General features: G+C 57.8%; 2 protein-coding genes across 3 annotated transcripts; one reads left to right on the top strand and one right to left on the bottom strand.

The window, feature by feature from the left end:
- The first annotated feature begins 278 nt into the window (after positions 1 to 278).
- On the top strand, positions 279 to 14,390 carry LGALS2 (galectin 2). Of its 2 annotated transcripts, XM_081309208.1 has the most exons (4): positions 279 to 403; positions 12,414 to 12,496; positions 13,626 to 13,782; positions 13,867 to 14,390. In XM_081309208.1, exons 2-4 carry the CDS (start codon positions 12,426 to 12,428, stop codon positions 14,011 to 14,013), a joined length of 375 nt encoding a protein of 124 aa, XP_081165334.1. In that variant the 5' UTR covers positions 279 to 403; positions 12,414 to 12,425; the 3' UTR covers positions 14,014 to 14,390. The 2 variants fall into 2 exon arrangements, with proteins under 2 accessions (XP_081165334.1, XP_081165333.1); XM_081309207.1 differs by lacking the exon at positions 279 to 403 and having other exon boundaries at positions 12,308 to 12,496; positions 13,626 to 14,390.
- A 1-nt stretch (position 14,391) lies between these two features.
- Positions 14,392 to 22,028, bottom strand: CDC42EP1 (CDC42 effector protein 1). The gene is made up of 3 exons (XM_081309206.1): positions 21,841 to 22,028; positions 17,147 to 17,852; positions 14,392 to 15,747 (listed from the first exon to the last, which is right to left on the bottom strand). The coding sequence occupies exons 2-3, from the start codon at positions 17,607 to 17,609 to the stop codon at positions 15,053 to 15,055; spliced, it is 1,158 nt and encodes a 385-aa protein (XP_081165332.1). The 5' UTR covers positions 17,610 to 17,852; positions 21,841 to 22,028; the 3' UTR covers positions 14,392 to 15,052.
- Positions 22,029 to 23,940: the final 1,912 nt, after the last annotated feature.

Here is a 23,940-nt window from a genome sequence, read left to right as displayed (position 1 = left end):
AATATGTCACAATGAATCCCATCCTTACAGCTAGGATGCACTAATAAAAATGTGGAAAGAGAAGAAAACAAAACAAAACAAAACAAAAAAAACCAAAGAGGTGTCAATTGTCTACCAAGGAAATAGGCTCAGGTGAGATCTCTTTTCTCTTCGTAAAACTCAACTCCTGGGGACAGAGCTGAGGACACAGGGCACAAAGACAGGAAAGGGAGGGACTGGGAGACTAGAATTCTGCCCAGGACGAGGCTCCTTCTGGACTCTGTGTCCAGCCCCTGGAGGCAGCGGGGATGCAGGAGGCCGGGGACCTGCTGTTTGCGCCGCCATCTGCCCAGCAAGGCACCCGACTCTCGGACCCTCAGTCTCCTCATCCATCCAACAGGCAGGGCAGCCCTTAGGAGAGCAGGCGAGGATCAGATGGAACAGGGCTGTCACATCACCTGGTGACAACGAACACCAAATATGCCTGTCCCCGGGCCGTCACATTCTTAGAAAAAAATGCATGAATTATGTTGCGTTTAGTGACTAGTGGAGCCCGGGGGCTTTGGGCGCAGGAGGTCACCCATAAGAGCTGAACGCTGTCCGACACTGTCCTTGAACCACCTGACCACTTTGAAAAGGGGGCTTCGAAGGTGAGGAGGTCAAAGTCGATTCCCTGGGGGAAAAGGCCGCACACTGTGAGCAGTTATGGATTCTCCGTGGCCCCGGGCAGAGTAAGGCCAGCTGCACTGAGGAGGTTGTCCCCAGAGACAGCAGTCACTAAGAGGGCAGGCTTTCCAGGGACCTCGGGCTCAGATAGACCACAGGCCCCCTGGGGACCCCCCTGCGAGAGCCCGCCCCTCTGCCTGGTGCCCACTGTCCCCAGGCACCCCCACCCACCCTAGCTGTCACTGGGCAGTCTTGGTGGCCACAGGAAGCCCCGGGCCCTGGGCTGGGTAGAGGAGCTGGGCTTGGGGGCAGCGTCTCTCCTCCGTGAGGACGGCACCCCAGGTCCCCAGAAGCAGGGTGACTTGTGTGATTTCTAGAGGCAGATGTGGACACTGGTCTCTTCTATAAATACAGCCAGCGCCTGGTGTGCACGAGGGGGTGGCCCTGAGAAGGAGCCCCCGGGGCCAAGGGGCCTGGAGAGTAGGGCAGGGGGTGGCCCAGGGGCGGCAGGAGACGGTGCCCTGCACACAGGCCCTGAGCCCTCGGGTGCTTGCTGTCCACCACCCACCCCACCCCACCTTCCCCTCTTCTCCCTCCCACCCTCCCTCACCCACCCTCCCCACCCGCTGTCCACCCACCTGCCCACCTCTGGGTTTAGGTCCCCACGATGAGGACGAGACCCAGCCACCCGCGAGGGGGAGCTTCAGGGAGGGACAGCCACCACAAAGTCGAGCTCTGATCGCAGGAGACCAGAGGTGGTCGTGGTTGCAGAGCTCGTGGGTGGAAGAGGGCTGCAGGGTGACCAGGACCAGAGGGCGCACACCTTGTCACCCAGAAGGGGCTTGGGTTTTGTTCTGGGTGAGCTGCTGGAGGTTTCTGTAGTTTCTGTTTTTGCTACCAAGGTTTGAACCCGGGGCACCTAACCACTGAGCCACATCCCCAGCCACACACACACACACCCCCCCCCCGCTTTTGTATTTTATTTAGACACAAGGCCTCGCTAAGTTGAGGCTGGCTTTGAACTAGAGATCCTCCTACCTCAGCCTCCTGAGCTGTTGGGATGACAGGCCTGTGCTGCTGTGCTGGCTGCTAGAGGTCTTAAAGAAGCAGAGTGGGGTGTTGCCCTTGACACTTTACAAAGACCCCAGGGGGCAGTGGAAGGATGTGGGGAGGAAGCAGGGAAGGGGACACAACAGGGTGGCTGGGGTGACCCCGCCCTCCCTCAAGGATAGCCCTGTTTCCAGGTAGGTAAGAAGACCCTAGGGCTCTAGGGACCCTGGAGGGACTCTGGGGAGGCGGGTGGCCAGCTCAGCAGCCACAGAACCTGGTGATCAGGTGAAACAAGGAAGGTCCTGGGCCTATGAAGCAGGGTCCTATGAAGTCTGTTGTGGCCTGTTCTGTGACTATAACAAAACACCCGAGATTGGATGATTTATAAACAACAGAAGATCACAGCCAAGCGTGATGGTGCATGTCTGTAATCCCAGCAACTCAGAAGGCTGAGGCAGGAGGATCACAAGTTTGAGGCCAGTTTCGGCAATTTAGCAAGACCCTCAGCGACTTAGCGAGACCCTGTCTTCAAAGAAACTTAAAAAGGGGCGCATCCCCGTGGAAGAGCATTTGCCCAGCATGAAGCCCTGGGTTCAGTCCCCAGTTCAGGAAGATAGAGACGCACAGAACACAGGGGTTTGGGCTCACGGTTCTGGGGGCCAAGAGGTCTCAGAGCCCGCGCTGCCGCCTGCCGAACCCAGGGTTTGCACCTTCGAGGTCAGCACTCGGCCCCGGGGGGCCCCCCCCACCGGCGCTCGCTGGGACTTCCTTGCTGTGTCGTAACTGGCACAGGGTGTCACCGGGCAGGACAGAGCCAACACACTGGGCTGGGATCTCTTCCTCTTCTAGCCGCTAATGACGTTGTGGGGCCACCCTGAGGACCTCATCTACTCCTAGTGACCTCCAAATAACATCAGCGTCTGACTTTGGGGTTCAATTCCCTACACGTGAGATTCTGGGGACACATTCAGACCATGGCCAAGGGCTCATCCGGCTGGGGCCCGAGCTGCGACCTCAGAAGCATCTTAACGGCGGGCACTCCGGGTGCCGGGGTGGGGGGCACTCGCAGCAGAGAGGCTGCAGACCCAGAGCGGTGGGATTCGTACAGAGATGGAGCACACCTGTCCAGTCCCTGGGGGTGGCTCCTTGGGCATCACTGTTGCCTGCTGCCAACTGCCAGCATCTTTCTTCCTACCCTAAGCTTCAGTCATGGGAGGACGGACTCTGGCTTCCCCGGAGACCCGTCCTCCCTGGAGCAAGGCAGTGTGCTCCCCAGACACAGTCAGGACGGCTGGACACTCGTCTGGCTGAGCTCCTTGTCCATCCACCCTTCCACTGTTCTCCTGGACAGGAGGCCTAATCGCGGACCTTTTAGACATCCTCCCCGGAGGGAAGGCAGGTATCTGCATCTTTAATTGAAAAAAAAAAATCTTCCCAACTGCATCGGAAAAAGATGCTTTCAGCTCTCGTTCACAGATGAAGAAACTGAGGGTCTAAGTGACCTGCCACTCAGCTTATAGATGACAGAGCCTGGACTTGTCATTGACCCCCTTGATGCCCAAAGCTCCCTCTATCTGCTCTGAAGGAGGCCATCTGGGAGGGGCCGGGTGACAGGTGTCATGAGGTGTGGATCTGTTTGTTCTCTGGGAGGAAAAGAGGAAAGGAGATAGCCGGACTCGACTCTCCGGCACCCAGGACCAAAGTCCCCCAACAGCAGGTGGCCGGGGGTGAGAGTTCCCAGAAGCCATAAGACCCACTTCTCCATCAATCTTAGCAAATAAGCTGCCTCAGGCCCTTGACACCAAAGAGGTTTGATTTTTTATTAAATCAGAAGAAAAAAATGAAATTTGGGGTTGAAAAAATGTTAATGTATAATATTGATGAGTTCATTCAATGGTTCTATAAAGTAGGATCATCTGTGTGCACACAGACGTGGGTGTGCATCACGCACAGGTGTGTAGGTAGAGGCCCGGGAAGGCAAGGGAGACCCAGGAGCTGGGGAGTCACACGGGGTCTGGGGACTGTAAGGAGAACCTTCCCCCAGGCCTCGGGCTTGGACACGGCTTCCAGATGGCAGTGAGAGGCTGCCCCACAGCCTCCGTGGATGAGGCTGTGTGCTCCGGATCATAATCTTAAATAACAGCTGTTAAGTACTAATGATTGTTTCCTTTTATCCTCTCAACACTTGTTCTTTCATTGTACAGAAAAGGAAAACTGAACTCAGAGAGGTTAACTAACTTGGCCTGAGGTCACACAGCAAGGAAGTGGTAGAAACAAGATTCCTCATAGGACATTAGAGGATTCTTTCTTGCCCCAAGGTCCTGGGAAGCCTGAGGCCTTCCACCAAGGGGGGTCAGTGGTTTTCTAGTTATTTCTCCTGCCCAAGCTATCTGCCCCCTAGGCTTGGTCTCTTCAAGACTGGGCTGGATTTTGTACTTTCCTTCTATGGACACCCTCAATCCTGCCAGTTCGATTAAAGTCATGCATGTGCTTGTGTTTACAGTAGGGGGGGGACCCTTGAGGACATCTGGGTGATGTCCTCCCTGCCGGCCCCTGTCCCTGCTCATCTAGGGCAGCTTAGGAAGAGAGCATCACTGAGTCCTAGGAACCTGCCTCAGTAGCCATTTTAGTCCCCACTGTACATCGACCCAAGCAGCATGGCCAGAGGGGGTATTCGAAGATCGTGATTCTGCAAAAGGACTCCTGTTTCTCCGTAGCATCCTTTCCTTAGCCGATCCTCCTCCCAGTGGTGATGATGATGATTAATGTTATTTTTGTTATTCAGTAAGTCGTTGATACGTGGTGTTCGGCACTTTTTGAGCGCGAAGCACAACTTTTTGGCCATCGGACTGATTCAAGGATGATACTTGGAACAGTGAGCAGAACGTCTCAAAGCCTATCACAAGTGGCCACGGTGGCGCTCCTAGGAAAACTGTTAGCCCTAAAGTGGATTTGTTAGTAAAGAGAAAGATGAAGAATTAATGCATTAAGCAGTCAATCTCAAGACACCAGGAATCATAAAATAAAAGTTAAAGGAAAAAGTCAACACAAAGGAAGAAAATAACGAAGAAAGCAAAACAAGAGATGATTCTTTGACATGACGAATACCGCAGAACGCCAGGACCCATAGGAGCTGCGATTCTTTGGTGGGGAACCTTCCCGTCGTCCCTCCTGACAGGCTTTCAGCAGGGACCCCCTGGCACAGTACTAGTCACCGTTGCTGTGGAACAACCGACCCCCAAACTTCGGCACCTAAATAAGAACAGCATTGCTCACCTTTCCCGTGGGTCCGAAAGCTGGATGGCTTTTAGTTGGGTGCCTCTGGTTCAGGGCCACAGCAGAGTGTCGGCCATAAGGTCACCTCAAGGCTCGGTGGTGTAGGATCAGTGCCAAGTTCACCTACACAGCCGCGGGCAAGCCCCGGTCTCCACTGGAGGTTGGCTGGAAGCATCAGGAGTAGGGGCCTCTTCACGGCTTCACGGCCACCGGCCCAGAGCAGGGCAGAGAGAGGGGCCACCTGCCTCAGTCCATTTTCTGTTGCTGTGTCAGAGTACCCCAGGCTGCTACAACGACGAGCAGACGGGCAAGTGGGCACCGTGTGGGGACAGATGGCTGAAACCGTCTTTCCCAGCATTTATTTATTTTTTTTGTACCAAGGTACAGAAAACTGAGCCATAACCTCAGCCCTTTTTTATTTTGATTTTGAGACAGGGTCTCACTAAATTTCTTAGGGCCTCACTAAGTTGCTGAAGCAGACCTCGAATTTGCCATCCTCCTGCCTCCCTAGCTGCTGGGATGACAGGCGTGCACCACGGCACTGGCTCTCATCCTTATTTTTTGGTGCTGCTGAGAGTTGAACCCAGGGTCTTGGGCATGCTGGCCAAGTCAGGTCACCAGCCCCCAGATTCATCCTGAAATCAGCCACCACCTACTCCTGCAATAACAGCAATACCCCATCTCTGAGGTCTCACCTCTTTTTTGGGAGGGTGGGAGGGTACTGAGGATTGAGCCCAGGGGCTCTTAACCACTGAGCCACAACCCTGCCCTTTTTCTGTTTTCGATTTTAAATTGCTGAGGCTGGCCTTGAACTCCCGATCCTCCTGACTCAGCCTCCTGAGTCACTGGGATCACAGGTGTGCGCGCTGTGCCCTGCACATCTCTCTCTTTCTTCTTTGGGTGTCTTTCTTATGCCTGTGGTCACACAGGGCCGACCTCTCAGTCCTCTCCTGTGGCAATTCAATTTCAACATGAGTTTTGACGGGAACATCCAAGCCCCACGCTGACCTCAGAAGTGACATCTGTCCCTTGTGCCGTCTGCTAGGATTCTTTTAGTGAGAATCAAGTCATGGCCCCACCTGCACTCGCGGGGAGTGGGTCACCAGAGGTGTGTCTAGGGAGGCAGGGCCACCACAGGGAGGGGTGGAGGTCACCATCCTGGAGTTCCAGGGCTCCCCTTGCTCATCGAGGGTGGTCCCGGGAGGAAGGAGCTGGGGGCCGCCACTGTCTGCCCCTGTGGGTCTGGGGCCTTGAGTTCCCACTGGGAAGTGGGAAGACAGCCAAGATCCCCTGAGAATCTCGTGTGAGTCTCCTGGGACAAGGGCTGGACAAGGTGCTTGGCTGGGTGGACACCAGCCTTCCAAAGCTGCCACTTAAGCCGGGCACAGGGGCACATGCCCAAGACCCCAACCTCTGGGAGGCTGAGGCAGGAGGATCCGGAGTTCAAAGCCAGCCCCAGCAACTCAGCGAGGCCCTGAGCAACTCAGCGAGCCCCTGTCACTAAATAAAATATTTAAAAAAGGGGGAGCCAGGCACGGAGGAGATCGCCCCTAATCCCAGCGGCTCCAGAGGCTAAGGCTGGAGGATCCAAGGTTCAAGGCCAGCCTCTGCAAAAGTGAGGCCCTGAGCAACTCAAGGAGACTCTATTAAAAATAATTTTATTTATTTGTAAATAAAATACAAAATAGGGCTGGGGATGTGGCTCAGGTGGTGGAGTGCCCCTGAGTTAAATCCCCAGTACAAATAAAAAAGAAGCTACCAATTAAGAGGACTGGATGGGAGGGGCGGGGGCCAGGGATTTTGATGTTCTTCCTCTTACAGTTTTTCCTTTGAAAAAAATTTTTTTTTCATTGATGTGAAATATACACCCAGAAAAGCACATGACAAGCCAGCATGGCCAGCTTCCTGGGTCTTTAAAGATTTCCTCCTTTCTGGCTGGGGTCGGTGCCCGGGGCCTGGCACACAGGCCGTAACTCTGCCCCCAAGTCACTCCCTCACACCGGGGCATTCTTTCCAAACAAGTGAACTTGGAGATTTTTTTTTTCAACTTTGTAGTTTCCCAAACCTGGTGCGGCACTCGCATTACTATTATAATCCGAAAAATGCCAGTTTCTGTTGAGGGCGGTTCCACCCGGGAGCACTTTGAAACTCCTTATCTTGTTTGGCTCTGGCCCCGGGAGAAGGGCCCAGAAAGGATCAACTTCCTTGTGGGTAAGAGAAGGAAACCACCCCCGTCTTGGGCTGGCAGGGAACTGAGGTGGTGTCCTGTGTGAGCACTGGGCAGAGAGCCACCCACTGCTCCTGGCACCGGATGCCCCTTCACAGGGCGGGCTCCCAGCACCCGCAGAGTGGCTCCCGCCAACTCCCAAGGAACACGTCGGGCCACCAAATCCAGAGCTCCAGAAACGCTCTCCCTCCGGGAGTCTGCCCTACACCATCTGTCAGGGTGCAGCCCAACTCTGTGTGCACGTTGACGTCATGTAGCATATTTTTTTAATTAAATTAATTTTTTTTTTTTTTTTTTTTTTTTTTTAGTATTGGGATTGAACTCAGGGGCACCGGAGCCACATCCCCAGCCCTATTTTGTATTTTATTTAGAGACAGGGTCTCTCTGAGCTGCTTAGGGCCTCACTAAGTTGCTGAGGCTGGCTTTGAACTCTCCATCCTCCTGCCTCAGCCTCCCGAGCCGCTGGGATGACAGGTGTGCGCCACCTCACCCGCTGTGGCAGTATTTTAAATAGTGAAAATTTAGAATTAATGTAGATGCCCTGCAGAAGGGAATCGGTTCAGTAAATGGAGCCATTGAAAGTCAGAATATTTCCCAGTCATTGAAATATAGTTGTGGAATATTTCAATTTGTGGGTTTTTCGTTTCCTGAGTGAAGTGGATGGATAGTCGCGCAGGCGGGGGACGCCTACAATAAAACACACGGAGAAGCACTGCCAAGGAAATGGGTCGTTGCCGTGAGCAGGGCCCGCTTCCTCCTGGTGGTTGGAGAGTCCGGGCTGTTTTTCTTCTCATTTAACGTCTCTGTCTTCATTAAGCACGTCGGTTACTAAGAAATAGAAACAAAGGGCAGAGCGTTCCAATCTGCCGCACCTCCCAAGCCTCCTGCTTTCTTCTTGGCTTTTATTTCTTACTTTTTTGGTACCAGGGGCGTGTGATCACTGACCTACAGACACCCCTGCTCTTTTTATATTCTATTCTGAGACAGGGCCTCGCTTAGGGCCTAAGTTGCTGAGGCTGGCCTCAAACTTGCAATCCTCCTGCCTCAACCTCCTGAGCCGTGGGATTAGGGGTAGGCACCACCCCGCCTGGCCTCCTCTTCCACTTTTAAGGGTGGTCGATACTTTGGGACGCTTTCTTTGGATTTACCACATATTGCTTTCAAAACTTCCCATACACAAACAGAAAAATAATCAGGGGAGAAGAGAATAAAAAAGATGCTCCAAGCGAATCATGACATCAGAGAAAATTAGCAGCTTGGGTGGCTTTTATAGGCAAGTTGCTCTCTCCGTGGCCGGGGAAGCCGGCTCAGTCGGGGCGGCTGGTGGCCTGCCAAGCCCGGGGTGTTTGTGGTTTGTGCGGGGGCAGAGCTGGGGCCACTTCCCATAAGGGCTCTGGGAGCACCCAAGAGGGGCGGCTGAGCTGGAGGGAGGTGGGGGGGGCGGGGAGCCTTCGAGGCTCTGCTTTGGGTGCCTGGAGGGACAGGCAGGGGGCTACTTGGGTACACAGGGCCAAAGTCCTCATTTATGGCCTTGGGGCAGTTAATGTGTGATATTCTGGGATATAAAGGTTGACCACGGGGTGGGAACCTGAGCTCAGCGACTGGGAACTGCCGGGAGCTGTCACCAAGAGAGGCCACCATGTCGGTGAGGATGCCAGCCCCCTGCGGCCCACTCCCTCCACGTCTTTGCCTGGGTGGGCTGGGGAGGGTGCTCTGGAGTTCAGTGTCACTGCGGATTCCCCTCCACCTGGCAAAGAAGTTGGCCAGACGGTCTCCCCAGCCCCAGCGGGGGCACCCTGGTCCCTCGGCCACCGCCCTACCCTGGGAGCCTGGGCCTGTGTGTCCCCTCTCAATAATAATGATGATGGTGATGATGACCGCTACCGTCCATTGAGCTTTAGAAAGATGAAAAGCTGAGGTTCGGGGCTGAGGCTGTAACTCAGCGTGGGGTGCGGGGTGCTCAGCCTGGGCAAGGCTGGACCCCATCATCAGCACCCAAACAAACAAGAAAACAGGAAACCGAGGCTCTGGGATGGAATTGGCCAAGGTCACAATCTGCAAATTGCGGGGGATTGGGTGGGTCTTCTTGCAGGCCCCTGATTGGCCTTGGACCAGTTTCTGACCCTCTCTGAGCCTCAGTCTCCTTGATGTGTGGGATGGAATCCGATGGCACCCTCTGGGGATTAGATGGGGCCGCTGGGACCAAGTACCACAAAATGGGGGGGGGGAGGGCTTCAGAATATTCATTCTCTCAAGTTCTAAAGATGTCTGATATCAGGTGTGGGCCCGGCACGCTCTCCTCGGGCTCTGGGCAAGCGTCCCACTGTCTCTTTCAATTTCCAGTGGTGGCTGGCGATCCTTGGCCTGCAGCTGCGTACTGAGTGATACCCTACCTCACACAGTGGCCTCTGTGTCCAAACATCCCTCCTCTGACAAGGACATCAGTGGCACTGGGTTAAGTGGCCACCCTACTCCAGTATGACCTCATCTTTTTTTGTTTTTTTACTGGGGACCACCCCCCTGCCCTTTTAAAAAATATTTAGAGACAGGGTCTTGCTGAATTGCTTAGGGCCTCACTAAGTTGCTGAGGTTGGCTTTGAACCTGCGGTCCTTTTGCCTCAGTCTCCTGAGCTGTTGGAATCACAGGGTGTGCCGCCATGCCTGTTTGTTATTGATTGATTGATTGATTGATTGATACTGCAGTATGCTTTTATTTTACTTGTTTATTTTTATGAGGTGCTGAGGATCGAACCCAGTGCCTCACATGTGCGAGGCAAGTGCTCTGCCACTGAGCTACAGCCCCAGCCCCCAGCCCCAAACTTTTTTATTTTTTATTTAGAGATAGGGTTTCGCTAAGTTTCTTAGGGCCTTGCTGAGTTTCTGAGGCTGGCCTCAAGTTTACGATCCTCCTGCCTCAGCCTCTGGAGTTGCTGAGATAATAGGCTTTCCCCACTGCGCCTGGTTCAACCCCATCTTGATCACAGCCACAAAGACCCTACTCCAAATAGGTCACCTTTGAAGGTTCCGGGTGGATATGAGTTTTGGCAGCACACTGTCCAAGCCAGTGCCAGTGCCATGCAGGACATGAACCTGACCGGGGTCCCTGGCTGAAGACCAGTGCTGTGCTGTCCTTGCCTGTGTCTCTGGGAGAGGCTTTTGCCTTCGTGGTCTGGAGACCCCTGATCTTCTCTTCCTTCTGTCACCCCATCCCTCCTCCTCCTCCTCCTCCAGACACCACTTAGTGCAAACCCCTTTTATTACAGATGGGGAATTTGAGGCCAAAGGAGGATGAGGCTGGCCCCAGGTCACTTGAACTGCCCAACCCGCTACCCTGGTTCTGCCTCCCGGTCTCTCCCTGGGCCTTAGATTTCGTTGAGTGGGGACAAGGGTCCTGGAAGCACACACACCAGGCCCTAGCACCCCCTATTTGTCCAAATGCACCCCTGACCTTGTGCCGCTGACCTGCAGCAGCCCCACCCCCACCCTCAGGGGCTTGGGTTCCCTGTTTGGTCAGGAAGCCCCCAGGAGGTGGGGGGTGTTCCTCCCACCTCAGTCCCAGCTCTCCCCACCCACCCCGATTGTCCCAGGGTGCCGGGGAGGGGGCTGGCTCCTGGCAGCTGGTATCAGGTGTGTGTGCACAGCCAACGTCTGAGTGTCTCCGTGGCTGCGCACTTGGGGTCCTCTCTCATCTGGGAGGGACGGTGCTCTCCTCACTGGGTAACCTTCTCTCCCAGGGATGACCACCTCTGTCTGTCAGTGAGAGGCCGAGAGAGAACCTGCATCCAGTCCGTGGCCCCAAAGCCTGGGTGTGGCTGCTGCATTAAGCAAGGTTCTGCTTGGTGGCCCAGCCTGTAATCCCAGCACCTCGGGAGGCTGAGGCAGGAGGATCACAAGTTCCCGGCCAGCCTCAGCCACTTAGCAAGGCCCTAAGCCACTTAGGGAGATCTTGTCTCAACATAAAAAATAAAAAAGGGCTTGGGTTAGATCCCTGGTACAATTAAAAAAAAAAAAGCTGTTATTAAGCCTGAATCTGAGGGCTTAAGCCTCCGCCTCCAAACCCCACTGTTCCTAAAGCAGGGAAATGTTGCCCCCAGGGGACACTGGGCATTGTCTGGAGCCATTTCTGATTGTCACAGCTGGGGGAAGGGAGCTCCTGGCATCTGTGGTCAGGGAGGCTGCCCAGCGCCATACAGTCGCAACCCAAGAGTCTCACCCAGTGGGTCCAGCTGTCCCAGCACCCACCAGGATGGCTCTGTGCTCCTGGGCTCAGCCTTCCTCTGGGGGTAGGCTGGGGCACGCCTCCCCTGCTCCTCCTCCGCGGGGCGAGCTCCCACCAAGCTCTGCCCTGGGTGCTAGTCTTTGGTGCCTGTCCAGCCCCGCCCTGCGGCTCCCATCAGGGACATGTAGATGGACATTTTCTGAGTCTTGGGTATTGAGCTTTGGAAGCCTGGGTTTGAGGACCTCCCATTAACCATCAGGAGAGGGACGACGCCATCAGAGTGTAGATGTCCCAGGCCCCGTGGAAAAGGGGAAGGAGATGCCAAATTAGGAGTGAGTGACCATGACAGTGGCCCCTGAATCCGCCTGCACGTGGGCCAGGCTCTATGCTTGGGGCTTCGCAAACAGGAACCCGAACCTCGGCTATCAGCTTGAAGGTGGCCGCCGGTACCCGCCGGGCCTGGCAGCATCTGTCACAGGGCACTTAGCAACTAACTTCCTTCTTTTCTTTTGCTGGGATCAAACCCAGGGCCTCGGGCTTGCTAGGTGAGCTCCCCCCGCAAAGGCTCTTTAATAAAAATACCCCCGCAGCCTGCTCCACAGATGGGGGAAGAGGGTCTGGAGCGGCCTTTGATGGACCCTCTCAGACAGAGGACTTGGAAGGTTTTGTAGGTTCCCAATGGGGGTGGGGTAAGGCCGGCTGGCTGCTGACACAGTCCTGCTCTGCATCCTCTCTGTGTCCCCGGTTCCGATGGGCAAATGGAGGCTTCCCTGCTGGGCCTCAGCGGCTCCCTAGTCGGGCTGGGTGGAGGGCAAAGGAGAGAGGGCCGCGGGGCCGCTGGGAAGCCCGGATCCCACCGTCTCCCCTGGCAGCCCCGGGCTCTCCCGTGGGCAGGGGGATAACGGTCCGACTGGATGGGAAGTTGGTGGCGTCACCAGCAGAGGGGACTGTGGAGGGCCTCCGAGTTCTTCATGGAGTGCTTCTCTCCGGGCCCAGGGAGAACTGGAGATGACAAATCTGGACTTGAAACCGGGGACAACTTTGAAGATCAAGGGCAGGATCGCGGACGAAGCTGACGGGTGAGAGAGGTGGGGGGAGCGGGAACAGGCCGGACAGCCCCGGGAGTGGTCAGCGCAGGGTGACTTCAGGCCTAGGGGTCTTTTTGACACCCTTGCTCCCTCCCACACTCCTGGGTCAGGACCTGCCTTCACGCCCGAGCACCCACGTGCTGTTCCCTGGCCCCAGCAGCCACTGAAGGGGCAGGGGGAGAAGCCCTGGGGCTCCCCCAGCCCTCTGGCGTCTGTGCCTGTGTGGAGGGCCAACCCCCAGGGTCGCAGCTCTGTTAACCCAGCGGCAGGACCCCAGCCGGCCTTTCCGGAGCCCCAGGAGACGGCCACCAGGGGGCGCCACCGGCCCACCTCCCTCACCACCTGCTCCAGGCTCTCAAGCCTGCAGGACGATACTGGCATTTCTTTCTTTCTTTTCTAATACCAGGCGTTGAACCCCAGCCCTTTTCATTTTGAGATAGTTTCATCAAGTTGCTTAGGGCCTCGCAAAGTGGCTGAGGCTGGCCTCCAACTTGGGATTGTCCTACTTTAGCCTCCTGAGTTGCTGGGATTACAAGCATGTGCCTGGCTAACTTGGGCATTTCATGGACTGAACTTTGCCCCCTTGGGTTGGGAAGGTGGTGGGCAGATGTGTGAAGTAGGAGCCTAGAGATAAAGGAGACCTTTCTCCTGCCTCATCACTCAAGTTTGCAGAAATGCAGGCCTGAGACCTGCCTCCTCGGTGAAGAAGCCCACCACCCAGGATGCCCATTCTCGGGCTCCCCAAAGGTCTAACCCAGGCTCCCATAGTGATCCTGCCAAGATCAACCCCTGGTGGCATACCTTTAGTGACAGGAAGCTCATCCCTGTAGGCCGACTGATCTTTATGGTCAACCTTAATGTCTTCAGAGATCTAAGGCGGCAGCTCTCTCCCCATGACAGACACCCCTGATTTCTCAACCGTCACCATCAGCTGCTGCCCCAGCAGCCTTGGTCTCTGCTCCGAATGGCACATGTCACATAGCACCGAGTCTGACTCCCTCGTTCTAGCACCCAGATCTCAATGCGAAGCTGGCAGCAGCTTGTGGCAGCCGAGGCCCTCTGACCCAAGTTGCCTTACCTAGGGCTGCCCCTAGATGCCACCTGTCACCCTCCCCTGCAGCTTTGTGATTAACCTGGGCCAGGGGACAGATAAGCTGGGCCTGCATTTTAACCCACGCTTCAAGGAATCCGTCATCGTCTGCAACTCCCGGGACGGCAACTGGGGGAAAGAGCATCGTGACAGTCACTTGTGCTTCAGCCCCGGGTCAGAGACCAAGGTGAGGCCAAGGGACCGCGGGGGAGGGGAGCCCTGGCCCTTTCCAGGGAGCCTCCTGCTCCCTGACACCTTCCCTCCCCTGCAGGTGACCTTGGCCTTTCACAGTGATGAGTTCAAGGTGGAGCTCCCAGATGGGTATGAGTTGACCTTTCCCAACCGGCTGGGCTACAGCCACCTGAGCTACCTGAGCGTGAAGGGGGGGCTCCAGGTCTCCTCTCTCAAGCTCAACTGAGTGGCAGCAGTTACCGGAAGAATTTAGCCCTCCACCCTGGTCCGTCACAGCCTTGGGTCCTGGATCCACCCCCCACCCTTGACCCAGGTGTTTCCGTTCCTGCTCCTGGGATATCGATTTTTCCTCCCTCGAAGCCAAGAGCAAACAAATAAATAACACAAATCCACCTCCTGGAGCCTGTGGGGGGCACTCCTGGGTTTTAATACTCCTGCGTCTCCGGTGGGGATCGAGGACCCGGCACTGCAGGTGGGGGTGGCAGGGGACCTGGGACTGCTCCCAGACGCGAGCACTGGACGCTGCCTCCCTCCCTGCTTATCGCCAGAGCAAATGCCACGCTGCCCAGTGGCACTGTGGGGCAGACCTGGTTCCAGGCACCTGGGCCCTTATCTCAGGGCATTCCTGCCCGTGACTCACCACCCCTAGGCCCTCCCCAGGGGTGACCTTGACTTTCCAAATTCCCAGGAGGGGAGGGCGTCTCTGCAGGGGACCTAATGCTGGTCCCCAAGCTTCTTGCAGGACACCTTTTATCAAAAAGCCTTTTTAATCAGGCCCCAAAGGCAGGTCTGGGGTCCACAGGAAGGCAGGGTGCTTCCCATGAGGTTGCAAAGGACCTTTCTCTGGGACAAGTGGGAGGGCTGGGGGGGTGGCCTGTGATGGGGCTTTTGGGGAATACAGCAGGGACCCTCTGGGACAGATGTGCCACTGGGAGAGGAGACATGGCCCTGTGTGGGATCCCCCCCCCAGTCCCCATGGCATTCATCTGGCACAAGGCCACACATCTTGAGGGGGGCCCCAGCTGATGGGCATGGCTGGGGTGGGGCCTAAGGGAGGCCTATCAGCTCAGCATGGCCGCTGGGGACCCAGGTCCCATGACAAAGTGGGTCTCCTGTCCTATCTCCCATGTCTGCCCTGCAGAGACCTGCAGGGGTTTGGGGGGGACGTGGGTTCCCTCATCTTGTCTGGCAGGAGCCAACTCTGGTAGGTCAGGGGCTGGTCTGCCCCTGGCTCTTCATGAGGTCCCCAAGCCCTCACCCTGCACTCACACCTTGACCTCGTCATCCTCCTCAGCATCTGCAAACGCAAAGGTGTGGGCCTGCACTGTGCTGGGCACGGGGGCCCTGATGCCCGCCGGGGGGGCCCTCCACTCCTCCTCCAGGCTCTCCCAGGAGCCCCGGGCCTGGGGCAGCACCTCCACCAGCTCCCGCCGGGCATCCATTTCAGTGTAGTGGCGGCTGCCCCCCCAGCCCGTTCCCCAACGCCTGCCCAGGGCCATGTCAGCAGGTCCCCGGGGACCCTCTCCCAGTGGGTTGGCCCTCACTTCAACCACTGGGCCCAGCTTAGCAGTCACCCCATTGGGGAAATGTCCATGAGACAGAGGACTTACAGTGGGGTTAGGTGCTGGGGGGTTTGTGGCAGGTTCTGGGGGGCTTGTGGCAGGTTCTGGGGGCTTTGTGGCAGCACTTGGAGGATTTGTGGCAGGTCCTGGGGGCTTTGTGGCAGCGCCTGGGGTCTCAGCTGCAGGGGAATCAGAGAGGCTCATGACCCCTAGAAGCTCACTGAGGAGAGAGGGCCCAAGGTCAAGGTCAAGGCGGAAGGACAAGAGGGAGTCAGAGCGGCGAAGCTCAGGCCGAAGCTCAGGCTCAGGGGGGAAGGAGCTGTCTTGGTCTCGGTCTGGGTTGCTGGGCTTTTCCAGGCGGGGCAGACGGGAGATGGTGCAGAATCCCGAGTCCAGGCCTAGAGGAGAAATGGAAGCAGGTCAGAGCTGGGAGCAGGACGCGGGGAGGGAGGGCCAGGAGGACGAGCCTGGCTGGCTGTGTGGCCTCTAGTAAGTCACTCCCCACTCTGTCCTGTTTCACCCCTCTTCCCGATATGGGGGAGCCCTTGGTCTCTGCCATCCTGGGAACTGAAGATCGTCCTGCTCCCTGTTCCCAGTATGCCGAAGAAAACAGGCTGTTTGGGGAAAGAAAGGTTTTGCCCAAGGCCACAGCAGAAGGGTGGCGCTCCGATCTCCTGACTCTTGGGGCCAATGTGAACTTAGCCGCGGTCCCCAGGTACCCTGCTATGACACTGGCAAACGGCAGCAGGTGAACCCACACAGGAGGCTGGTTTGTGGACACAGGATGGAACCAGCAGCCAGCGGGTGACTGCATGGACCTCGCAGGCTTTAAGGACCAGCACATCCAGCACTTGAGCATGAGGGTTCGTGTGGACCAGTCCTTGGTGGGGTTCGGAGCAGCACCCCCGCCAACAGGCAAAGCCACGGGCAAGGCATGGCCACCAGGTGGCAGCAGGGGCCCACACTTCCCAGGTGAACAGTTCCTTGCAGCGTGGCACTTCCGTGAGAGCAGTTTTGCAAATTCATCAAGTTACAGGAATTTTGGTTTAAGTAACATTAATGGCTCAAGTGTCCTGAGCATCTACTATGTGCCAGCTCTCATTTCACCTGGCACATGGATGATTTCACTGAATCCCAGCCACGCTGCCATGGGACTCATTAGATGGGCAAGGACTTGAACTTAGGTCAGTGGACTTCCTAGGCATCAGGCAGAAACAGGTTCTCAGCCTCTCCATGACACCATTTTGACAGTAGGGGGCTGCTTTAGTTGAAAGGGGAAAGAAAGGATAAATAGGCCCAGCCAGGGCCCAGAGAGGGAGAAGGGCTTGTCAGAGTCACACAGCAAGCAAGGGGCAGTAGGAACTGAAAGTGCTTCTCCCTCTGGACCAGTGTGTGTGTGTGTGTGTTGGGGGGGGGAGTGGCAAGTCGGTTCCCACCACCTTAGTCCTCCCCACCCTGGGAAAAGGGCTCACTTGGAAGTCTTGGTTAGAGCCAACAACCTTCTGGGCCTCTGCATTAGAAAAGGGCAGATAGAGCCAAGAATGGTGGTGCACCCTGTAATCCCAGTGACTTGGGAGGCTGAGGAAGGAGGATCTCAAGTTCAAGGCCAGCCTCAGCAACATAGTGAGGCACTAAGCAACTTAGTGAGACCCTGTCTCAAAATTTAAAAAAATTAAAATGGCTGGAGATGCAGCTCAGTGGTTAAGCTCCCCTGGGTTCAATCCCTGGTGCCAAAGAGAGAGAGAGAGAGAGAGAGAGAGAGAGAGAGAGAGAAGGGGCAGTTACCCAGGATCTCACCGTAACTGGAGCGGCCATCCGCGGAGCCCGTGGGGCTGTCATCGAAGCTGAGCTTGCCCACCACCAGGCTGTCGTAGGTGGCCTGGTTGAGCTGGGGCAGGGAGATGGCGTTCTTGATGATGGGGGAGATGGCTGGGGGAGCCGGCGAGGGTGCTGGAGGGGATGCCATCCTTCGGGGTGGCACCCCGACCCTCCGCACCTGCTGGAGCTTTCTGGCTAGGAAGCTGCGGGGCGAGCGGTGGGTGCCCCCAGAGCTGCCACCATGGTTGCTGAGGAAGGAGGTGTCACCGAAGACGTCCCCGCCGCGGCCCACGTGCATGGTGTGGCGGAAGTCCCCGAGCGGGGGGCTGATCATGTCTGCCGTGAGCCGCCTCTTTCCCTGGGAGCTGGACACCCAGCCCACAGGCGAGAGCTTGCCCAGGCTCATGGTGGGGGCTCCTCCGCCCCCCTGGGGGCCAGGCATGGGCTCTGGCAGCTCAGGGCTGCTGGTCCATGCCCACGGGGGCTGGGGAGGCCGGTGGGCTGGGCTCAGGGCCCCCTTCTCAGCCCCCCTCTCGATGGCAGGGGGTGGCCCTTGGCCCTGGGAGTCCACGCTCTCCCAAGCCCTGGGGGAGCAGCTGCAGACGGTCCTGCTGGGTCCAGGAGCAAAGAGGCACAGACCTGGCCTCAAAGGTGGGCGGTCCCTCTCCTGCTCAGGGGTGGAGACCTGGAAGGACAGAGGACAGTAACACCATGTGACAATGTGACGGCAGGCCTGGTGCAGAGGAGGAAATCCTGGGTCCAAACAAGGGCCCAGAAAACAAACGACAACTCCCCACCACACAGATGGAGGTCACCGACCCAGGGCTGAGCGGAAGCTGGGCACAAAGGAGGGACACGCCGCGGGGGTCCACGCAGAGGAATCCCAGATGGGCAGAGGAGTCCGAAATGCTGTCCTGACGCGGGTGCTGGTGCTTGGGGCCCAATCCCACCAAGCTACAGGCTGCCTGGTGCCCTGGCACAGTGGCCGCTGCCCAGGGCCGGAGGTGCCAGCCAGCGCCTGCCCTGCCGCAGTCACTTAACCCACACCACAGTGCCCAGCGAGGCATGGCATTCAAAGGGGGAAACTGAGGCAGGGGCCATGAGCCATCTACACTGCAGGGAATGGTGGTGCGGGGCCCATGTCCCAGCCCTGGAGCAAGACACCTCCTCGGGGCTAACATCTCTTCCACCCCCAGAAGCAGGGGGAGGAGGCCCTGGCCCCTCGCATTAGCGCTGCTGTGTAAACAGCAGCCCAGAGGTCCCTCGGGACTTGTGCCTTCACCGTGCTTCCTGTAAAAGGGGTTCGTGGTCAGAGTGGCTTTTCCCAGCGCCTCCTGAAGGCTCTGAGCAGGACCCAGCAAAGGGCTTGATGGGACAGTCCGCCAAACGGATGTAGGAGCCTCGGAGTCAGGGAACAAATTTTGGCTGCCCCTCAGCAGGTGCCCAAAGCTATTCCTTCCCCCCTTCCTGGTCCCCACACCACCCTCCCCAGCGCCCCTTCTCTAAGCATCCCTTGAAGAGGCCCCTCACAGAAAGTCCCGCTGGAAGACGCCAGGATCCTGGTCTGACATCTGTCTCTCCCGTGGCCCAGGGGAGGCCAAGCCCGCTCCAGGTCGCATCCAGAGAGCCAGTCGGGACTTGAACCCAGGGCTCTGACTCACCTAAGCCCTGGGTTAGCCCGAGGGGGCCCGCCAGTCTGGTTTCCACAGACCCACTTCCGGGGAGGGCGGGCACCTGCCTGGATTTTCCTGCCTCCCTCTCGTCCTCCCTCCCAGCCTGGGCTCCGCACGTGGCAAGGGCCAAATCAAGACCAGTTTGATCACAGATCCCAGCGATAACCTCCAAGCTCAAGGGCCACCCCCTCCCCCAGAGGGAGGCTGGGACTCAATGTCCTCACAGTGTGACCTTGGGCAAGTCACTTACCTCCACAGACCCAGGACCTCAGCTGATAAAGCTGATAACCATCTTTGGTGAAAACACCTAGACAGAGGCTCAGTGCCCACCCCCTACCATTTTGTGCCACCTCTGAGCATGAAAACCTCAACACCGCCCTTCTAATGTTATTTGAAATTCAAAATAGGTTAAATAACAAGATAAAAGACAAAGAGGACACAGGACAAAGCTCGCTTTGTTTTCTGACTACATTCTATTCCCTTCCCACCATCTGACCCTCCCCCAGCCCAGGCTCCTCCCCCTGGGGGGGACTTCTGAATCATCCCTGGCCCTGGCACCCCCGGCACCGAGAAGTCCTCGCGGAATGTTTGCTGAAGTTATGAAGCGCCCTGCCGTTGGCCAACCAGCCCATGACGTCATCCGGCTCTCCGCCAGCCCCGCCCGCTAGCCTGGGGGGGGTGGCCTGCGCTACAGGGAGGGCGGGTCCCCAGGGGAAAGACCCGTCCGAAGTCACGTGGCAGGTACGAGGCAGGGGCCAGGTTCCCTGCTCCAGAGATTAAGGATGAAGTCTTTGGGGGTAAGGAACTAGCTGGTGGGGGAGACGCCACCCTGGGAAATGTCATGTGGAGGAGTCGCAAGTGTCAGCCCTGTGGCCACACCCACCTCACTCCCACCCCGACTCCCAGCTTCTGGGGCAGCCCCTGTTCTCCCAGCAAAAGGGGCTCCTGCCCGCACTCAACCCCATGGTCATTCTGACTGGGAGACCAGCTTCCTTCCCAATCTTGCCAGGGTCCCACTTCCTGAATGCCTTGGGACAGCTCCAAATAGTGCTCCTACCTTTAACCCTGCCTGCTGCACAGAGACCCTGCCCTGCTCTGAGGGTAGGCAGGCGTGGCGCAGGGGACTGACCTTCCCAGGTGGAAAATGGAAACTGCATCCCAAGCGGGGTCCTCCAAAAGGAGGGGGGAGATGTGGAAAGGCCACTCCAGAAGCAGAGTGGCCCTGGGTTCAAATCTCACACCTTTAGGCTAACATATTTCATCCTAGGGACACTTGGTGGCAGTCACTTGGCACTTGATGCTGATCACAGGCGTTGCTGGCCCTCAGGTGTGCCTCACCAGGTACTGGAGTAAGCAGGGCACTGGGTATCCTGGTGGAAGACCTTCCTATCGGCCACCCAGGAATACCACATACCCATTATGCAGATCAAAAAAATGAGGCTCAGAAAGGAGAATGACTTACCTCAGGTCACAGAGCAAAAAAATAGTGTGTCTGGGCCTGGCTAGGAGTCTCCTGACCACAGGAAATGGCCAAGGTTGGGGTGAAGACTGCTGGGGAGCGGTGGTTTGCCAGGCTGCCCAGCACAGAGAGGGCAAGTGTGAGGGGGTAGGAGACTCAGCTCTGCAGATTCAGTGCCTGTGACCTGGGGAGAGTGGTCACTATGCAGCCTCAGTGAACCCAGAGGCCTCATATTTACCCTGCAGACTTCACTGGGGGTCTGGGCACGAGGTCAGGGCTCACTACATAGTAAGGACCACCAGGACAAGTTTGGGGGCTGGGGGATAGGGACCACACACTAGGACAGGCCACAAGAGGTCCAGAGGAGGCCAGGGACTGCTCTGACAGTGGAGGGCAATGGGCTGGGGCAGCAGCACTCTGGGGGTCACCAACAGCTGCACCCTGTCCCTCCCCCCACTCCCTGAGGCAGCGCCACGTCTCATCCTGAAGGCCACTGCTCCCTGCAGGAGCCCTCTCTCCAAGGGCGTCTCGAACTGGGTAACACTGCCAGACTGGCCTGCAAGTCCCGGGCTTGAATGGGGGCTCCCGGAAACAGGCTCTGGTGCCTGAGGAGGGTGAGGGGCTGGCATCTCCTGTCCCCCAAAGTCCAGGAGCTTAGAGGTGGAAGATAGGGAGACGGAGACTAGAAAGGGACAGCCAACTGCCGGTGGTCAGCTGTGGGGGACCACTCCAAGCCGGATAGAAGGGAACACCCTGGGTCCTTAGGGAGGAACCATCAAGGGGGAAGGAGAAACGCTTTTCTGGTCCCACCATCCCAAGATAGAGCCCAATCAGCCCCGGCCGCGAGTGGAACCGCGGCGGGATGGTGATTTCCCGCCAGCCTCGGCGCCTCCCTGAGCCTCAGTTTCCTAGTCTAGAAAATGGGCTTCAAACTTCGCGGGACTGGAATGGCTGCAGTAGGGCAAAAACCACCAGGAGGCAGGCGGAATGGGAAATCCGGGAAGGACTTACTATAAAACCTTCCCCCTGGGGGACGGGGAGGGGAGAAGAGCAGGGTCGCCTTGGCCGGAGGGGAACCGGACGGGATGACCTCATCCGCTGCTCCAGCTTGGAATGCGGCGGCTGGGGAGGGGGCAGGGTGCCCGGTCCGTCTGCCCGGACCCCACCAACTTCCCGCTCTCGGCGCTGGCCTGCGCCCAGGGGCCCGACGCCCCACGTTTCGCCCCCTTCCTCTCCCGGCGCGGGAGGCGCGCAGATGGCCCTCCGCGCGTCCCTCTCCTGGCAGCGCCTTTTGCCTCTCGCCGCTCCCATTCTCTGTCCCCCTTCGCCCGCCGGGAACAGGGCAAAAGCACTCGAAAACTCGAAGCGTCCCGGCCGCACCGCCGCAGCACCAGGGCCTTGGCATTGCCATTGGCACGGGACGCGCCTTCCGCGGCCGGGCTCGGTCCCCGCCCTCCCCGAGCTCCTAGAAGAGTGTAGGGTCCCGAGGCCGTCGCGGACCCAGGCGGGTCTTCGAGGCCCCGCGGGCCAGCGGCTCCTACCTCCTCTCCGCGAGCCCCGGGGCGAGGGTCCCAGGGCGGCTCGGCGACCGCAGGAGCGCGTCCCGGCGCGCAGCCCGGAGAGTCGCTGGGCCGGTCTGCGCCGCCCTGGCCGCGGGCTCCGCGGCTGGATCCGGGGGCGGGGGCGGGGTGTGGGCGCCTCCGCCCGCCCGCTGCGCCCGCCCCGCCGCGCCGCGCCCCCTCCCGGGCACTGTCCACGATGCCGCGGCCGCCAGAGCCCGGCCAGGCCCCTGCCCGCCGCCCCGGGGCAGGGCAGGGCGAGCCTAGGAATGTGTGGTTTGCCCGGAGGGGAGCTGCCCAGGGTAAGCCACTGGGCTTTCCTCTGCCCACCCTTCCCCACAGGCTCCCGAAGAGGCCTGGCCTGAAAACGCCCTTGGCTCTGGACTCTCCAGCCACTCCCTGCCTTACTTTGGGGAGATGGAAGCTAGAATCCGAGGTCTCGAGTGCCAAGGAGACCTCCTTAGACCTTGACTGGGGATGTCCACTCTCTTTGTCCCAACGTGCTGCACCTTTCCACCCCATACAGGCCATGTGGGTGCCAGCAAGACAGGCATGTCCACACCGGGCATGAGCCCCTGGCAGGCTCCTTGTAGAGGTGTAGTGTGGTGGTCAAGCAGGGGACCTGGTGCCAGACAGCTTGGGTCCCTTTCTACCTGGCCAACTCCCTATCCTTCCAGTTTCCACCTCTGTAAACTGGGATCTTCAAAGCCAAAGCTGGTGGCAGGTGTTTTTATGTTCCCTGCTCTGCGGTGCCTAGGAAGTTTACTGAGCAGGTAAATGAGGTCACGACTCAGAAATGTACTGAGTCTCCCCCACGGGGGCAGGAAGCAGCTGTGCCCCAGACCCAGTGCTCTCACCCCAAGAAGGGGAGGTAGATCTCTGACCCCTGCCTCACAGTGTGCCCCCTACCTTCCCCCTCAGTCTGTGAGCTCCCTAAGGGTAGGCAGGGAGTCCTGGATCAGAGAGGTCCCCAGTGGCCTGCAGCAGGTGGGGGCTCAGCGAGGTTCCCAGCGGAGAAGTTAAGTCTTGAAGGAGCGGAAGGCAGAGGAAGGGCTATGGCCGTGCACACCTGGAGTCACCACAAGCAAAGCCCTGGTGCCCTGGGGCCCGTGGGGCAGGCAAGAGGGGCGGGCTGGGAGCTTCCATGACTCCCAGGTGGGGGAGACAAGGTCTTTACTGTCCCCAGCGGGTTGTACCCCCTCCCCTGGCTCTGAGCCCTCTTTCTGGCCATCAAGGTCGGAGTTATCTCTGCAGCTAGACGGATGGAGAGATGAGGCGCCTGGCGTTGCAGCGGGACCAAGGCCCAGGACATCTTTCTTTGGGGCAGGCCCAGGAGCGTGTTGTCCCCTGGAGGACTGAGAGCACCAAGTCTCAGAGGCGCTGAGGATTGGCAGTGAGGAGGAAGGCGGCTGCCCCTGAGAGACAGGGATCAGGGCGGTGGTGGCACCGTCAAGGCCTAAGAGAGAACTGGCCAGGGCTCCGTGTCACCTGTGGGCCACGAGTTGTCAGGGCTCAGGAGCAGGACGGCGACCCAGGCAGCTCAGGGAGGTACGGCTGGAAGCTCTGGGTGAGAGCAGAGAGGGACCGGAGGACGGTGCTGGAGACAGGGACCAGTACTACCATGGCTATTGTCATAGTATTAGTTATGACCAGCTTTTATTGAGCATCAAATGCATACCAGGCCTTTTATTTTATTATTATTATATTTTTGGTACCCAGGATTGAACCTAGGCTGAGCCACATCCCCAGCCCTTTTTATTTTGTATTTTGAGACAAGGTCTCGATAAATTGCTGAGGCTGGCCCTGAACATGCGATCCTCCTGCCTAGCAAAAAATCCTCCCGAATTGCTAGGATTACAGGCGAGTGCCACTGTGCCCCGGGGGTACCAGGCCTTTTAGCCCCTTATATACATTATCACATTGAACCTTTATGAGAGTCCCTGGGGACAATACTGTCTTCACTTCCATTTTGTAGAGAAGTGACTTGTCTAGAGCCTCCACTTGGGCAGGAAGACCACGCTTCCCAATTTGCCTGGGACACCTGCTGTCCCAGGGTAATTATTAATTATTAATGGCACTTGT

Source organism: Spermophilus citellus (genome assembly GCF_964194105.1).
Source record: "Spermophilus citellus genome assembly, chromosome: 10".
In the NCBI taxonomy this organism is placed as follows: Eukaryota; Metazoa; Chordata; class Mammalia; order Rodentia; family Sciuridae; genus Spermophilus; species Spermophilus citellus.
This window is presented reverse-complemented; position numbering and strand designations above follow the sequence as displayed.

Bases quoted from the DNA above. Each gene is read 5' to 3' on its own strand.
- LGALS2 (XM_081309207.1), top strand. From the start codon at position 12,426: ATGACAAATCTGGACTTGAAACCGGGGACAACTTTGAAGATCAAGGGC. The intron at 12,497-13,625 runs GTGAGAGAGGTG...CCTCCCCTGCAG, and splicing joins ATCGCGGACGAAGCTGACGG to CTTTGTGATTAACCTGGGCC.
- CDC42EP1 (XM_081309206.1), bottom strand. From the start codon at position 17,609: ATGCCTGGCCCCCAGGGGGGCGGAGGAGCCCCCACCATGAGCCTGGGC. The intron at 15,748-17,146 runs GTGAGATCCTGG...TTTCTCCTCTAG, and splicing joins GGATGGCCGCTCCAGTTACG to GCCTGGACTCGGGATTCTGC.